The sequence below is a fragment of the Saccopteryx bilineata genome, chromosome 4, assembly GCF_036850765.1.
Source record: "Saccopteryx bilineata isolate mSacBil1 chromosome 4, mSacBil1_pri_phased_curated, whole genome shotgun sequence".
NCBI classification, from domain to species: domain Eukaryota; kingdom Metazoa; phylum Chordata; class Mammalia; order Chiroptera; family Emballonuridae; genus Saccopteryx; species Saccopteryx bilineata.
The window spans coordinates 8,764,396-8,781,885 of record NC_089493.1 but is presented as its reverse complement, the minus strand read 5'-3'; the positions used below and the strand labels follow the sequence as shown (position 1 = coordinate 8,781,885).

At 35.1% G+C, this 17,490-nt stretch overlaps 1 protein-coding gene and 1 non-coding gene across 3 annotated transcripts in view; one reads left to right on the top strand and one right to left on the bottom strand.

Moving 5' to 3' along the window:
* Window positions 1-17,490, top strand: part of PAPOLA (poly(A) polymerase alpha) — a 60,857-nt gene that overhangs the window by 18,602 nt on the left and 24,765 nt on the right. For both annotated transcript variants that reach the window (XM_066276264.1, XM_066276263.1), the window contains exons 2-12: window positions 27-200; window positions 575-641; window positions 2,845-2,926; window positions 5,183-5,292; window positions 5,730-5,783; window positions 7,720-7,831; window positions 8,498-8,587; window positions 8,678-8,816; window positions 10,717-10,789; window positions 12,082-12,202; window positions 13,170-13,254. In XM_066276264.1, the coding sequence (XP_066132361.1) occupies window positions 27-200; window positions 575-641; window positions 2,845-2,926; window positions 5,183-5,292; window positions 5,730-5,783; window positions 7,720-7,831; window positions 8,498-8,587; window positions 8,678-8,816; window positions 10,717-10,789; window positions 12,082-12,202; window positions 13,170-13,254 (1,107 nt within the window). The remainder of the gene's footprint in view (window positions 1-26; window positions 201-574; window positions 642-2,844; window positions 2,927-5,182; window positions 5,293-5,729; window positions 5,784-7,719; window positions 7,832-8,497; window positions 8,588-8,677; window positions 8,817-10,716; window positions 10,790-12,081; window positions 12,203-13,169; window positions 13,255-17,490) is intronic.
* Window positions 6,814-6,944, bottom strand: LOC136336681 (small nucleolar RNA SNORA33). The gene has a single exon (XR_010731512.1). It is a non-coding gene; the product is annotated as a small nucleolar RNA SNORA33 (small nucleolar RNA).

The window sequence follows — 17,490 nt, the reverse complement described above, 5'->3', positions numbered from 1 at the left end:
GTAATTTTACTCAATTACCTTTGTAGTCCAGTCACAACGCAGGGATCACAGCAAACACAGCCACAGCAGCGGCACTATGGCATCACCTCCCCCATCAGCCTAGCGGCCCCCAAGGAGACGGACTGCCTGCTCACTCAGAAACTCATCGAGACTCTGAGGCCCTTTGGGGTCTTTGAGGAGGAAGAGGAGCTGCAGCGCAGGTAGATGTATAAACACTGATCATTTCTTATTAGCATAAACTAATTCTGAGGCGTTCTCAACTCACAATCAGAATTATTCCCCCAATGTCTGTTTCAGACAAGAGGATCCCTAGAAAGCTTCTACAGAGTTCCATTTCCCTAATTTTGATTTTTGATGCTTTTGATAATTACAGTATGGAATTGTCAGGCGGAAGGGGAATGCCTTTATCCAGTGTAACAGTGTCCACATATAATTTAACCACTATATACTTTTCTTTCTGATTACTTAAAATCTTTAAAAGTTAGGAAGCCACCGTTAAAAAGGTTTTGCATTTTAATAAGTAATGATTTGGAATAACAAACAGTTTAATGATTAGTATTTACTTTATCAACAGGATATTAATTTTGGGAAAATTAAATAATCTGGTAAAAGAGTGGATACGAGAAATCAGTGAAAGCAAGGTAAGGTGACTTACTTGTATATGAACATAGCAGTTGTCTTTTGTAACCTATTGTGTGAGTAGATTTAGAGTCTTGAAAACAGAATTTATGTATTGTTTTCTAGTTATTTTGAAAACAGGAAAAACTGAACTGAATTCGGTGAATTTTTTTTTTTTAAGTGGGAGGAGGGGAGATAGACAGATTCCTGCATGTGCCTCAACTGGGATCCGACTGGGATCCACCCGGCAACCCCGGTCTGGGGCCAATGCTCAAATCAGCCAAGCTGTTCTCAGCACCGTGGGCCATTGCTTGAACCAGTCAAGCCACTGGCTGCTAGAGGAGAAGAGAGAGAGAAGGGAGAGAGGGAGGGGAAGGGAAGTAGATGGTCCTGTCTCATGTGAGCACTGATCGGGGATTGAACTGGGACATCTGCATACCAGGCTGATGCTCCATCCACTGAGCCAAGGGCCTTCTTTTTTTAAATAAGTACCTTTTTGGTTGCAACATTTCAAAGCTGAAACTCAGTAATTGCTTATATACTTTATTGAAATAATAGCTATTTCTCTGGAAAGGTACTTTAAAAATATATGTTAAATATGGGAGAATCTTGTATTTGTTTATTATTTCTTTGTTTTCCTCCCCTGAAAAGACATATATCCAAAAAAAAAAAATGGCTAAGAGCCATGTCAAAGAGTTTACTGCCTATTTTCTTCTAGGAGTTTTATGGTTTCAAGTCTTACATTTTAGTCTTTAATCCATTTAAAATTTTTTTGTATATGGTGTAAGACAGTGACCCAGTCTTGTTTTTGTTTTTTTGCATGTCTCCATCCAGTTTTCTCAACACCATTTATTGAAAGAGTCTCTCTTCACCCCATTACATATTCTTGCCTTCTTTTTCATAGATTAGTTGACCATATAGGTTGGGTTTATTTCTCGGCTCTCTATTTTATTTCTTTGATCTGTGTGTCTGTTTCTTGCCAGTACCATGCTGTTTTGATTACTATAGCCTTTTAGTATAGTTTGATATCAGGTAGCATGATACCTCCAGCTTTGTTGTTCTTTCTTTCTTAATATTGCTTTGGCTGTTTGATGTCTTTTGTGGTTCTTGGCCTTGACAGCTTTCAACAAATGTAATATTATGTATATAGATTTTCTGTTTTTTTAAGTGATGATCAAATGAGTCCTTAAAATGCAGGGGAGTCCCTGAATCTTTACAGTTGCATATGGCATATCATAACAGCTTAAATTTACATTAAAGAGAGTAGTACTTCAAGGAGCCTAAATTAGGTAAAAAGAAAAATAAAATGATGCCTTCTATACCTGTGCTGTAAAGATTTTTATGGTTTTTGGAATATGAAGTAACATTTCATTGAAATCATTTTGGCAGGGCAGAGGGAGAGAGTGGTCTCCTCTTTACTCTGGTACTAAATAGTACTTTACTACACTGAGTAATTAGAAGATACAGAGAAATAATTGACCCTCGCACACATTAAAATTATCTTTTGTTTGGGCAGAAATTATCCTTATCACCAGGGATATTTACCATGGTCCTTCAACGACAGGGTCAGAAAGGTGGTTTTAAATGCTTTCTTTTCTCCTGTTTCTGGTGTTTCTAGTCTTAAGAAAGCATCAGTTTCTAGTCTTAAGAAAGATTTCTGCTCAGAATCATTTCACCAAAGTCTTGGAAATTGAAGAAAAACGAAACCATATGTACCAGTATTGGACTCAAAATCAGTCCATTTTGATATGGTAAAATTATACTCTGATGTACTATGGGATATTTGCTATAATCATTGCATATAATATAATCTTTTAAGCAACCAGAATATGTTTTGTTATATTCTAACATTCATGGTTTATGCAGCATCCTTGTTTTGAGTAAGATCTCTGGTTCATTGCTCCTGTATAATCACACAACCACCTTTACCATAGTCATCTTTAATGCAGTTTCCAGAAATGTGGCAGAGTTCTAAAATACATAGTAAGGGTCTTTACTATAGAACACTCATTAAAAATTGAAAATTGCTTCCATTTCAAATGAGGTTATCTATAAAAGCCTGGTGTTTTGTAGAGTTTATAGAATTTGTTTACCTTCTATATAAATTTTCACTGAAATCTTACTTGGCCTTTTCTGTTTGTCTATTTTTAATGTATATTGTTATTTGAAATAATTTTTGTTTTGCTCCACTGAGAAAATAACCATTTTTTGTTGTTGTTTCAACAGAATCTTCCACAATCTGTAATTGAAAATGTTGGAGGAAAAATTTTTACATTTGGATCCTACAGATTAGGAGTACACACAAAAGGTAAACAATGTTTTAATTATTTTGAGAAGGAATACTTTTATTTATTGAGAGAGAGAGGAAGAGAGAGAGACAGGAAGGGAAAGAGATGAGAAATACCAACTCATTGTTGCAGCACTTTAGTTATTCATTGATTGCTTTTTATATGCACCTTGACTGGGGGGCTCAAGCCAAGCCAGTAACCCTTGCTCAAGCCAGCAACCTTGGACTCAAGCGGGATAATTTACACTCAAGCCAGCAACTTCGGATTTCTAACTGGGACCTCAGCATCACAGATTGATGCTCTATCCATTGTGCCATCACTGATCAGGCGAGAAAGAATATTCTTTTAGTTCTTAAAATTATAATGATGTATCCCTCTCAGTTGCATATGGCATAACAGCTTAAATTTACATTAAAGAGAGTAGTACTTCAAGGAGCCTAAATTAGGTAAAAAGAAAAATAAAATGATGCTTTCTATACCTGTGCTGTGCAATGCAGTATTAACTAAAATTTTAAATTCAGTTCCTCAGTAAAAGTAGTCACATTTTAAATGTTGACTAGCCACCTACAGGTAGTGGCCGCCATATTGGGAAGTGTGGCTGTAGAACACTTCCCAGTGGAAGGCTCTTCTGAACAGTGCTGCTCTCAGTCCTTCCTTCTGCCTGAGGAGTATTGCTCTGGAAACCAGAACAAAATGAATTAAAGCTTTTAAAAAACACCTGTGGATTTTTTCTTTCTTTTCCTTCTTCTTCATTTCTAAGTGAGAGGAGGGGAGGTAGAGAGACAGACTCCCACATGTACCCAACTGGGATCCACCCGGCAACCCCTGTCTAGGGCTGATGCTCTGCCCATCTGGGGCTATGCTCGCTACCGAGCTATTTTTAGCACCTGAGACGGAGGCTCCATGGAGCCATACTCACCCAGTGTGATATGCTCAAACCAATTATGGCTGCAAGAGAGGGAGTGGAGGGAGAGGGGTGGAGAAGCAGATGGTTGCTTTTCCTGTGTGCCCTGACACGGGATCGAACCTGGAACATCCACATGCCAGGCCAACGCTCAACCACTGTGCCAGCTGGCCAGGGCCTGTGAATTTTCTTACTGACACTTAGTTTTCTCCCCTGTGAAGGTAAATACACAAAAATACCATGGCAAAGAACATTTACTGAGCCTTTCTCTACTGAGCATGGAGCAAGTCTGTTCTTGGTCTTCATTATCTTTTTATTCCTCAGCACTTATTCTCATGTAACATAGGAGCCTAGACTTAAAGAGGCAATACAGCTTGAGCAGACTCACCCAGCCACCTCAGCAGAGCTAGGGTTCTTCTGGAGTGTTTGAGGCTGTGTTTTTCAACCATTAGCCACTGGCCTCTGTGTTAGAAGTTATCTGCCACAAAGCAGTGTGCTGTGCACTGCTGTGTGCATAGGCCCCAGAACGCCCTCATGGTGGGGCCTCAGCTGCTAAGTCTTAGGAAAATGACTGTGTGACCTGATTTTACAGTTACATCGCTCCCTTGTAAGATCCTGATTACTGATTCTAATTGTCTTTTTTTGTGTTCTCCCTACATATTCAGTGTTGGCCTGCTACCAAGCACTAAATTAATAACAAATATCTTACCACGATCAACCTCATTGGCTTCTTGTCAGTGGTCCTTCTTGATGTTTATCCTGTAGGTCCCATTTGGGGGATATGCAGGAGACTAGAAGTGCCAGTTACACAATGTATAGAAGAAAATGGTTTCTTTGTTTCACTGATGAACATGTTTATGATTAATGACATCAAAATGTTGGCTCAGTTATTTTTTTTATTTATTGAGTTTTACTTTTTAAAACTTTTAAAGTTTTTTATTGATTTTATTCTATTAAACTTTAAATTTTTATTTATTAGAGAAACATCGATTTGTTGTTTCACTTATTTATGCATTCATTGGTTGATTCTTGTATATGCCCTGACCAGGACTTGAACCTGTAACTTTGGTGAATTGGGACAAAGCTCTAACCAACTGAGCAACCTGGCCAGGGCCAGATGTTGGACGTATTCTTGATTAAAGCCTCTCTCTCCACCATAGAAGTCTTATCTTAGTCTTTGTCTCCCAGTTCACCTAGGTCATTGCAACTAAAGGATGCTGCAGTAAAAACATACCCCATTAATTAGAATCATGTTATTCCTGTATTGACTTTTTTTTTTAAGGGGAGGGGTGTGGTTTTAGATACTCACCAGTGTGACGTTAACAGATTCTCAGCATAGTAATTAACAATTGACAGGCTTCATCTTTTTTAGGTGCCGACATCGATGCGTTGTGTGTTGCACCAAGACATGTTGACCGAAGTGACTTTTTCACCTCTTTCTATGATAAGTTGAAATTACAAGAAGAAGTAAAAGATTTAAGAGTGCGTAAAAGTTCGGGGTAAAAGGGGAGGAGATATAAAAATTAGTCAATTGAGTGAATTTTATGGTATAGCCATCATTATTGAACTCCTGAAATTTGCCAAACCCTTTTTAAGTGCTTAACATAAATGCTTGCTTACATTTTATTCTTTACAATAAGCCTAAAAATCACAAATCTGTAATTTCGTGTACAAAGTAGGAAACGAGGCAAACAAAATAAATATTAAGCATTTTGGACATGATCGCACATCCTAGTGTTAGAGATCGAGGATTAGAACTTAGGTTAGTTGGTTTGTTAAAGCTGAGAAGCCCAGTCTGTCAGGTGTTATGCTAAGTTACTTTTTAATAATTTGAAATATCACATTCATTTAAAAGTACTGAAATTAGTATAGGTCTAATGTGGAGGGTCAGAGACTGAATTTGTTTGATTTTCTTACAGGCCGTTGAAGAGGCATTTGTGCCAGTTATCAAACTATGTTTTGATGGGATAGAGGTAAGGTGTAGTCCAGATAGACGGTTTTGCTATGTGTAATTTTGATCAATGTAGGTTAAAAACTTGATTTTTTAAAAAGTTTTATAACTGGTGAATTGGTGTGATACAAGAAATAAGTTTCTATAATGGAAGTGACTGCTTGTTCTTAGAAAAACACCATTTTTAGTGTTTTAAGAGTATAGTGAAAATAGCTAAAATATAGACAGAAGTAATGAACTAACAATAAAATACCGCTACAAAACAGTTGGTAGTTTCTGCATATGCAAATTTTGTACACTTTTAGTCTAATTAAAACCAATATATTTTATAAACAAACTTTACCTTGACTTCATTTAAATTAAATATTCAAGAAGTTGGGAGAAAATTGTGACCTGATATTATGTATGCTGACGTATTTTCCGATAGGGGAGGATGTACGAGCTCAGACTCTGAGAGGCCGCACACTGATTTTTGCTGCTTTCAGCATGTGTAGTGAAAGTAATTGGAACAAAGCGACAGAGAAGCAACTTTAGTTATGAGGTTACTTCTCCCATACAGAAGACGTGGCTGCAAAGTCACTGATAGTAACAGTGAAGATCATAAAATTTTGAAAACATCATTGTTTTTGCAAAACAGGTTTCTATAATTGCTGCATAAGATGCCAACTCAGTCTTTTATGAACAAGCAAATGACTAACATTAGTAAGTAGAAATAAAATGTTAAATTTAGTAAAAGATTATCAAGTTCAGGTAGTTTTAACTTACTGTCAATGTATAATTGAATATAAAGCAATCTGTAATGTATGGTGGTTCCCTGTTTCCCAGAAAGAACAGGGAGTTTTTTTCTGTGGGAGAATTAACTCAGTTGTGTAAAATTTTCAGGATGGAGATGAAAGCCAGGTGGTTACTTGAAATATTTAAGGTGTTTTTTCTATTTCTACATTGTATAATAAAATAATATTTTAGGGAGTGTTTTTCCATTTCAACATTTTGTGAAATAATTTTCTTTTTTTAAATATCAGTGTCATCACTGAGTTGCTTTTTTTTTTCTTCCTTATAGCCACTTTCAGGGACCTTAATGACTTGAAATGTCCTTAAGGCTTGTAACATGGCTTTACTATTGCCAGCTTTCTCCAAATTTCTGCAGAAACACATTCAGATAAGCAGACTCATTGGCTGGCTTACTGAGTTGCTTTTTGAGTTAATATTTTTGTGAGCATATAATCTTTATTTCTGTTTAAATTCAGGCTTTGGAATATATTTTATTGGAAAACTTATGCAACATCACAGGTGCTATTTGTATGTATACAGTTTTTCTCTATCCTATAGGTACATGTGAATGTGTTTTCACAGTAAAATCTTAAAACACTTGTTTCTGAAGTGATCTTATAAAAGGCATACCTCTAGCAGCATCTGAAATCATACCCTCAGGAATAATTAACAAGTCTGTGCTAAGAGTTTTTGCACACCAACCTTTTTTTTTGGGGGGGGGGGGAGAAGCCTTCAAAATTAGCCAGTTTTTGTTTTCTTTGTCAAAACTCAGTTGGAGAAATATAATGTAATAGTTCAGTTGGAGCTTCTTTTTTACTGACAGGAATATTTGGGCTAAGTAAGGATATGGCCTTATATTTGTGCACCTTTTAGTATGTAATCATTTTACAGTTTATATAGATGGTTTAGCAAACTTAGTAAATCCAATAGATGCATTTAAAAAACTTAGTAAACCAAAACTTAGTATGATTAAAACATGTATTTGTGTAAATTCTGTTTCATATGGTCATGTTTTAACAGTATCTGGTTAACATGCCTCTGGCATGAATTAACACTGGACTTGCGGAGGCGTTGTCATGTTCCTAGTTAATGAGAAGAGCTCTGCTGGAAGGAGTGTTGTTTTCTTTTTTAAAGAAATGCCTAAAAAATAGACAGATACAGAATGTTAAGTTTTGTTTCTGTTTTAGATTGATATTTTATTTGCAAGATTAGCACTGCAGACTATTCCAGAAGACTTGGATTTACGGGATGACAGTCTGCTTAAAAATTTAGATATAAGATGTATAAGAAGTCTTAACGGTATGTCAAAACCTACTTCCTTTTGCATAGTAGCACTTCCTGTCAAATATGAAATAGTTTTAAACTCAGGTCTTGTAATGAAGCCTTTTGTAGCCATAGTTGTTATCCATAGAGACTTGAGTTACATATGCTTTATTTAATAGTTAGACTTTAGAGGGTATTTGCTAACTTATTTTACTTATCTTGTAACTTTTTTTTTTTTTAATTTCCTGGGACATGTAAAGACTGTGCAACATAACCTGTTGCTAATTTGGGTTTTACTAAATTAGTTTGATCCCTGGTGCCCTTTGTAATGTTAACTGTTGTGTTGAAAGGATTGTCTTTGAACATTTTTGATTATCATTGATTGTTACTATGCTCTTGAATAATTCTTGGCAATGTAAGTGGATCAAACTGTGCTCAACGTATGTGGAGTGGAAGAAGTTCAATTATGGGTTGAAAGTTTGAGATTAGGCAGATTACAGTTCAGATTCTTTAGTTGACGGTAGCATTTGTAATAGATCAAACTTTTAGGTTTTTTATTTGCCTTCTTGTTGAATTAACATTACTGATTCAAATTAAGTATTTTTAATTTGACATTAATCTCAGAAAACTTAAAAGGAATATTATTAAAATTTTTGTTATTTAATGCTGGTTTTTTTTTTTTCTTCCATTCTTATTAATCAGGTTGTAGGGTAACCGATGAAATTTTACACCTAGTACCAAACATTGACAACTTCAGGTTGACTCTGAGAGCTATCAAACTGTGGGCCAAACGTGAGTTCAGAATTTGTTGGCTAGCTTATTAAAACTATTTAAACTTTGATTCAACACTAACTGTTCTTTTTGCTTTTCCCTTATCAACAGGCCACAACATCTATTCCAATATCTTAGGTTTCCTCGGTGGTGTTTCCTGGGCTATGCTAGTAGCAAGAACTTGCCAGCTTTATCCAAATGCAATAGCATCAACTCTTGTACATAAATTTTTCTTGGTATTTTCTAAATGGTATGTGTTTAGATTATATTAAAATAAAATTGATTGTAGACACTGAAGTTTAGTCTTATTTCTATGACATTTCTGCAGCTGGTATCAGATTCAAATGTTAGTTCATGATCTAGCCACTTAGATAGTCTGTGGGGGGGGGGAGGATCATGTATGTAAACTGGCAAACTTAATTCCATTCCTTTCCCCTAGCTTTCCCAGGGTGCTATGGCAGTTGCTATTAGTACCTCCACATATAAACTTACCTCTAACTGAACTCTAAATCTTAACTGTAATGTCTGTGAAATCAAAGACTAGATAGGGTTGGGGTATCAGTTACCTTAGATGAACTTATATATTCCAAACTTTTACTCTTTGAATTCTTCTAAATCTATAGGCCCTTAGTTTCTTGTGATTGTTTTTGTTTTTAGCTGCCCATTTATCTTTGATAAAATATTAAGATGCAGTAACTATAAGTGCTTGAAAAAAGGCAGTTGACCCTCCCTTTGAGATTAGTCATTAACCCTGGAGAGATTTTCCATTTTTAAGTGCCCTTGTGTCAGCATTTTTGCATCTGTCAAACAGGATTTTTTCTTTAAGAAAAATAAGATAAGAAGTGATTGCCATTTTATATTAGCTGATTTGGCCCCAAAGCTTAGGGGTTTTTTTGGTTGTTTTTTTTGTTTTGTTTTTTTATTAAGAGGCATAGAGACAGGCTCCTGCATGCACCCTGACCAGGATCCACCCAGCAAGCCCCCTACCAGGCGATGTTCTGCCTGTCTGGGGCTGTTGCTCCATTGCTCGTCAGCCAAGCTATTTTAGCGCCTGAGGAGAGGCCATGAAGCCATCTTCAGCGCCGGGGCCAACTTGCTTTAACAAACCAAGCCATGGCTGTAGGAGAAGAAGGGGGTGGGGTGAAGAAGCAGATGGTCGCTTCTGTGTGCCTTGACGAAAATCAAACGTAGACCATACACATGATAGGCCACTGCTCTACCACTGAGCCAACTGGCTGGGGCAGGTTCTTGGTTTTAATGAAAATGATTTTAGAGATTTTTTTCCTTCCTCCTTGTTTCTGCTAACTTCTATACCTCCTCCCTCTGAAGAAAAAGAGTCTTTTAGTTATTTTATAAAAATAAGAGTTTTTGGATTACAGTTGATAATGTAGAACTCTCCCACACTTTTATTTTCTGCTACACTTTTTAATACTGAGTCTGTTATTTTCGGATTTTATAGTACTTAATCATATATAATCAGTTTGATGGGAATGACTAAAGGATGTCAGAATTTTTTTAATGTTACACATACATAGCAAATACCATTTTTAAGATGTTAACCTTGATGTTAGATATGGTAAATGTTTTCTAGTTTTTAATCTACTCCATAAATGACTGAAGTAGCTAATTCATAGGATGCACCTTGAAAATAATATGTTCATGTCACAAAGTTTTATTACACATACTCATAACTCTTGTCATGAAGTAGAGAAAAATTTTCCTAATCAGTTTTTATTATTATTTATACTTTGCCTGTAATGCGTTAACTTTTCATTCTTGGTTGTATTTGGATGGAGCTAGTATAAAGACAGGACTTTTGCCTCTCGAGGGATTTATCTAGTTCAGGGTAGAGGTGAACATATTAGATGTTGTGGGATAATACTTTTTAATTTAAATAGTGCTTTATCTAAGTTCTTTGAGAAATAGAGTAGATGTTTGACTGCAGTCTGAGAAAGTTACCAAATGGTTTAATTTAATAGAAGAAAAGTATTTCAAGTAGTCTTAACGTCAACAGGAATAAAAGATTATTATATGTACCACGAGGGCAAAATGAATGAAGAAGGATCACATTCACAATGCTGTATGTTTAACAAAATACGTTTAGATGGTAATATCCAAGTCTTATCAAGTGCTACACTCTTTTTAAACAGGGAATGGCCAAATCCAGTGCTATTGAAACAGCCTGAAGAATGCAATCTTAATTTGCCTGTATGGGACCCAAGGGTTAGTGTATTATTTTTTCCCCTACAAATTCACACTCTGCAATAACAAGTAAAAGTCATCTGCATAAACTTCAGGGAGACTTTCCATCCTTTTACATATGAGTGACCTGTTCGTATTACACTTCTTTTTAGATTACCTCAACTATAATTGTCCTCTCATGTGAGAAGCATAATTATGTACCCTGTAAACTACATTTAATTGTACATAGTTCGTAATATCAAGTTCACTAACATTTTATTTTATATAGAATACCTTGTAAGTCAAAGTTGTGTGGGCATTTGTGCTTAAAAAAAAAAATAAAAGGATACTAAAAATCCCTGTATTTTTTTATTTGATCTAAGTATTCTGTTAAAAAATTTGAGTTGTTATAGGAAAACTGTTGCTTAATGTTTACCTTTGGCAGAAACCTCCTAAGAAATACCACTTTAATTTCTATGATGTAATTATAAGAATTGGTTTTGGGTATTAAAGATTATAAAAACAAGGTTGGGCTAAAGAACTTCCATTCTGCTTCTTAGAAAGTTATGATCTTTATTGCTTACTCAGTTTAAATGTTAGCAACATGTACTTTATTCAGGTTAGAATAAAGCTTTAGGGATTTATAAAATTCTTTTCTACATTGTTTTCTTATCTTACAATTTCAAAAATATTGTCAGTTTTAAGTTCTTAACATCAAACTATCGTATTTTCAAGTTTTCCAAACCCCAAGACAGTTTTGGAGGGATGAGTATAGTTTTCTTCCGGGAAATATGCCACTTATCCTTAGTGTGTAGATTAAGATGAACAGTTTTTAAATCATTTTGTTATCTCTGAAAGTGATACCAGCATGGATAACACGGCTCCACCACGAGGGAGCTAAGCTTCATTGCATGTGAGTTGAGGTTCTCTTAGACCGGAAGTTTTCATGTGGTTTCAAGTTTGCTTTACACAGAACATTGGAATATGATATTTCTTGAAAGTACAATTGTGTGTGCATCCCAGTTTCTGTTGTTGAAAAAAGAAAAACTAAACATCAGTAGCCGTCCCAGTAGACCCTTAGGCACACTGTTGCTAGTAAGGCTGCCAGAATAGTCATGCCGACACGATCGGAACAAACAATTAATTTAGACAAAATCTTGATTCTGTAAAGAATTCTTATAAAAAGAATGTCTCCTCCCATGTTTTTTCTTTCTCAACTCCAGCTGTGAATGAAATAAAACTTAATCATTGGTTCAGTTTTAACAAGGGGTAAAAAGTCCAAATATCTGTTGCATATGTACTTGAAGAAACTGATTGGCTGTTGTTGTATGTAGGTAAACCCCAGTGATAGGTACCATCTTATGCCTATAATTACACCAGCATACCCACAGCAGAACTCCACGTACAATGTGTCCGTTTCAACACGGATGGTCATGGTTGAGGAGTTTAAACAAGGTAAGTGGCTATCCTTCTGTTCTCCCTTCTACACAGAGAACTTACATAACCAATGTAGACCCTGTAGTCGGGTGTACAATTTAGATTGAAGAAAGCATTCACTGAGGTGAATTTTGGTGTTTTTATTGATTACAATATATATTTGTGAACTGACTTGAAAAAGTGTAATTCCTTTTAGGCAGTATTTTGATTATATATTGGAAGATTAACCAACATTTAAAGCCATACTCTAAGAAGGGCCTTTTGGGGCTGATTTACTGCCATACTTAACTATTGCCATGTAAAACTAAATGATAGTTTGTCTCTACTGTGTGGCACGCGATGTTGTTAGCAGGCTATATTCTTGGAAAGCTCTTTTGAGGAGGCTTGGGTCTACACTTCCCATTATTTTGGAAGAACCTCTAAACTTTTCTGAATCTCAGTTGTACTTTTAGTGTGAAGGTACAGCTATTGCCAAACAGTTTTGAGGGAAGTTACCGGAACAGGATTGTTTGATTTGACTGACACGAGTCTATCTAAGAAATAGAATTAGCTGTATGACTACCAGCTTCAAACTCAGATGTGTGAAAGTCTTTTCTGTTAGTCTAAACAGGCTCTTCGTGGGAAGATGTTGCTATCTTTTAGAATCAGCAGTAAGCATGTTTTTAGCCAGACAAGAAACAAAGCTTTTGGGAAAACTTTTCTTGGTAACTACAGTGCTTCAGTTTTTGGAGAGAGTCATTCTGTGAGCATGACATTTTAGAATAGTGGTAATTTACCGGATACCTCGCTCTCAAAAAATCCTCTAGCATTTTCGAAAAGTGTTTATGTATGTAAGAACCTTTATGCTCTGAAGTCATTGACTAAAATTGCTTTTGTTAAAATTATTTTAGGGTTATAGTGAACGCATGTGGTATGTTTTAAGATCTTTAAAACTCTAGATTGTTAGACTGAACCATGCAAACATTTTAATATGTTTTTAATTTAGGTCTTGCTATCACAGATGAAATTTTGCTGAGTAAGGGAGAGTGGTCCAAACTTTTTGAAGCTCCAAACTTCTTTCAAAAGTACAAGTATGTATTTTAAGGCATGTCGGACATGTTGCTCTCTTAAGTAATGGTTGCGTATGTGAAATCTCTTCTTTCTAGACTAATGTAGTTTTGAATTTTCCTTTAAATATCTTCTATAGAACTTTCCTGTCACAAAGGGTGTACTGTTTCTAGTTAACCCCCCTCCCTTTTTTTATCTGTCAAGGTGAAGTGTAGTCCCTACAGTTTCGCTGCCTTCTGTAACCTCCTCCTGTATTTATAGCAACGTCAGTTTTGTAGGCACATGTTAGTCCTCACCAAATCTCAAAACCTGTATACCTTGGCAAAGAAGTGGACTGTCAAAATTTATAATTAATATTCACTATTACAAAACTAAGTATTTCCAGCTATTTCTGGAAACATTAAGATTCTCTATAATATAGGCAAAGCTAATAACATGTCAGCATTTATAGTCAAATGTTTTTAATACTTACCGATACTATTGGCCTACATGTAGTTTTCCTCTAAAGTTAATAAAGCCCCTTCAGATATTTCTACAAGTAATTCTTTTGGAATCTAAGTGTGGGTAATAGTTTTTACTAAAGGTTTTAATATAATGGTTTAACACCTTAGTACAGGTTAAAAGCCTGAATGTGTTGGTTTTGATGAAAATTGTAAGTTACAATAAATCTTACTTTTAAAAAAATGGACTTGCACTTTTATTTGCCCTGAGCTGAAAATTTGCCAAAGTCCCACTAAAATTTTTTTCTTTAATGCTTGAAACTTTCCTGACCATTTGATCTTGTGGATTGTGTTTTGTAATAATCTAAGCAAGATTGCTTTATTCTATTTCCCCAATTAAAAACAAGAATGATGACCTTCATGATGTCTCTGTGTTTTGTTTGTATCTTTTGCATGATAAAGCAATGATGGAGCCAGCTTAATTGTTGTGTTCTGGAAGCACTACCTGTCAGTAAACATTTAAATAGCATAACATTGAATATTCTGTTTATTACTTATTCCCTGTAAGTTGTGCTTTTCCATTTGGCAGATAATTTTTCTTTGTTTTTTTATTTGAACCAGTGTGGAGGAAGTACTTTTGAACATTTAAACTAATGAACATATTTTCTGATACTTTAAAAACTACATTATAGAGTACATAATTACTTGTATGGAGAATAATAAATTGGTTTGTAGAGAAGTATCAGCATCTCTTAATCCCTGAGAATCAAAGATGAAGCTGGATTTACTATTTTTCCTATTTCACTTCCTTATAGGGTGAGAGGTGGGTAGAATGAAATTCTTGAAAGTACCTAAGTATCTTTCTTCATTTTAAGCAAGATTATTGTTGAAATTGAACAAACCTTGATAGTCTTATTTGTTTGAATAAATTTGTATTACTAGAACTTTGAAGATTTTTCTAAAGCTTGCTTAATTTTTTCTTTTAAAAATTTTAGGCTATCTTTCAATCAATGCCAAATAGTACATGTGAGCTCTTCAGTTGACTGATTAAAAGATGTAGATTACTATGTTTATACTGAATTATCTTGAAACAGTCCTTTGGTTATCACAAATGACCTTAAACATAATTAGGCTTGAGGATGTAGCAACAAATAGAAGAAATTATATCAGCAAAATTAAAACTTCAGCTGTGAGTTTTTGGAAAACAGATTTGAAGATATGACAACAGTGGTCTAATTTTATCTATACCAAATTGTATTCAAAACTTCTCCCCAAATTTCTAGTAAATACTTTTATTAGACTTCAGAGGTATTCACAGATATGAATTTTTAAAAACATAAAATAGTCCAAAGATTGACTGTACACTGAATTGAAGTTCTTAAGTTTCTCTTGAGTCAAAGTTGGTTAAACCTTATTTGAAATATGTCCTGCAAGTATTTTGATGTGTAGGATTTTAAATCATATGTAATATACCTGTTTGCCATTCTTGGAAAGGAGAGAACCATGGAGGAAGTTATCTTGCTTTTTAAGACAAAACATCGTTCCTTGTGAAAAGCGTAACATTGCTTTGTGAAATTTTAAGTAGTCCTAATAAAATATTTTTTATGTTTTTCCTTGCGAGATACTCATTGACACTTAAGTAAAAAATAAATAAAAATAAAGCAATAAAGTGCTTCATTGTTAACCTAGGAAATGTGAATACATCAGGTGTTTCATTTCACGGGAAACAAGCAGGAAAGTATTAGGAAAAAATCCAGAATGTTCTCTAAAGTGCAAGAAATAATATCATTTCAAGAAGTATACATATATAGAATACTTGAGCCTTATAATGTTTTAAAAACTCTAAAAATAGTGAAGCTATAATTCTTGGTCCTGAGTTACTTAAAGCTGGACTTGCATGGATTGTTTGAGATTTTTCGCTGCATATATAAGCTATGATCTACCCCGGTAAAATAATAATGTGATGAAATGTCCAGGAAACCTATTTACATGATGCTTTCTGGGGGGGTAGTTATTAAGTAATAATAGTAACTAAACTGTTCCAAGGAGTTTTTAAAATTTACGTGGGGCACATTTTTATACTTAAATTTATTATTGGAAATTGATAATCTTTAAGTTAATCACTGTTACATGAAGACTTCAAAGTGTCCCTGAAGCCATCTGAGCATCATAAGCATGATAGTAACAGTGTAAAATAGGAGTTGTCACATTTTTGGAAGAGATACTACTTGGCCTTTGTGCTTTCAGGGATTTGAAGAACTGGGATTCTGTTCAGTTTCTTAGATGGAAGAGTTTTTGCTTTATAAATAAGTTCCTAATGGCAGGTTATTTCTATTAGGCTTAATTATTGTATTTTGTATCTACCACTTTAAATTTACTTATATATGGCTAAGTAAACATTTAACGTCAGTATAAGTACTTGTTACTTGTGTAACACTTTCAGCAGTGTTAAAACAAATGCATGTCTGTAAACAATGTACAGAATAGATACTCCCCATTTCATTAAGAACCAAAGTTAAACTCTTTAAGCTTCACAACTTGAAATTTTGAATTACCAAAAAAATATTTAAATGGATTATATCTTTGCCTTAGTAAATAGAGAACACTATATGTACATCCTTGAAACTTTTGTTGAAGAATCAGGCAGTCATTAAGAATATCCTTTTTAATAGTGTGGTGAAGTGATCTAGAGAGGCGAGTTTTGTCCTTAACCTAGGTGAACCCAAACAATCTGACTGGTGTTCTTTATGCATGCTGCTTTTTATACTTTGTTGTCTCCTTTTATAAGTTGTTCTACTTTGTCAGAGAGCTCTCCCTCCATCTCCCTTTCCTGTTCTTGTTTCTTAAATCTGTCCATTTTCAATTTCCCAGGGAAGTGGAAGTCACGATTTTGTTTGATTTAAGAGCAGTTAGGGCCCTTGAGAGGAGGTTTTCTGTGTACACAAAATGCATGACTTTTTAAAAGTGCTTTCATGTGACTTACTTATTTGAACCATCTGTGCTTGATCTATATACTGTTGACCCTTGAAAAATGCAGGAGTTAGGGACACCAAAACCCCATGCAGTTCAAAACCCTTGGCTAGCTCTCGACTCCCCCATAACTACTAATAGTGTACTGTTGACTGGAAGGCTTACTGATAACAGGTCATTGCTAAACTCAGTTTGTATGTTAAGTTTTGTATGCTCTATCCTAACAAAGTAAGCTACAGGAAAAATGTTATTAACATCAGAAGGAAGATAGATTTATTTACTGAAAAAAAAACAAAACCCACCCACCTATAAGTGGACCCGTGCAGTTCATACCTGTGTTGTTCAAGGGTCATTTGTATTTGGTTTGCTTTAAATAATACTGAACAGATTAAACTGGTAAAGGAAGTACTTGTGTGGATTTGACTACATATTCACCCATCTGGCTATGCGTTCATATGTATGTATATTACTTCTGTTACAGTAAATTTATAAAGACCTGAAGGTAGCTCATTTGAACTTAACAATTCCTCTGTCACGGAGAGCGGAAGTATCCCATTGTACAGATGGTATACGTAACCAAGTCTTAGGTCTGGGTTAGCATAGTTGTGAAGAATCGGGACTATTTTTTTCCAGATACTTTGTGAGCATAATCAAGTGGTCTGTTTAAGGGAGTATGGTTAAAAGATGCTTAAAACTGGCCAAATCTTCATTAGGCAAGTATCCCTTGCCTAAATGTCTTTGGTGGAGGTGCTGGGGGAGGGGCTAACTTGAACTAGGGTTGGTAGCTTTTTTTCTGGTCCTAGATCATACATGTGCTTTTGACCAGAAATCTCATTTGTCAGATGTGAA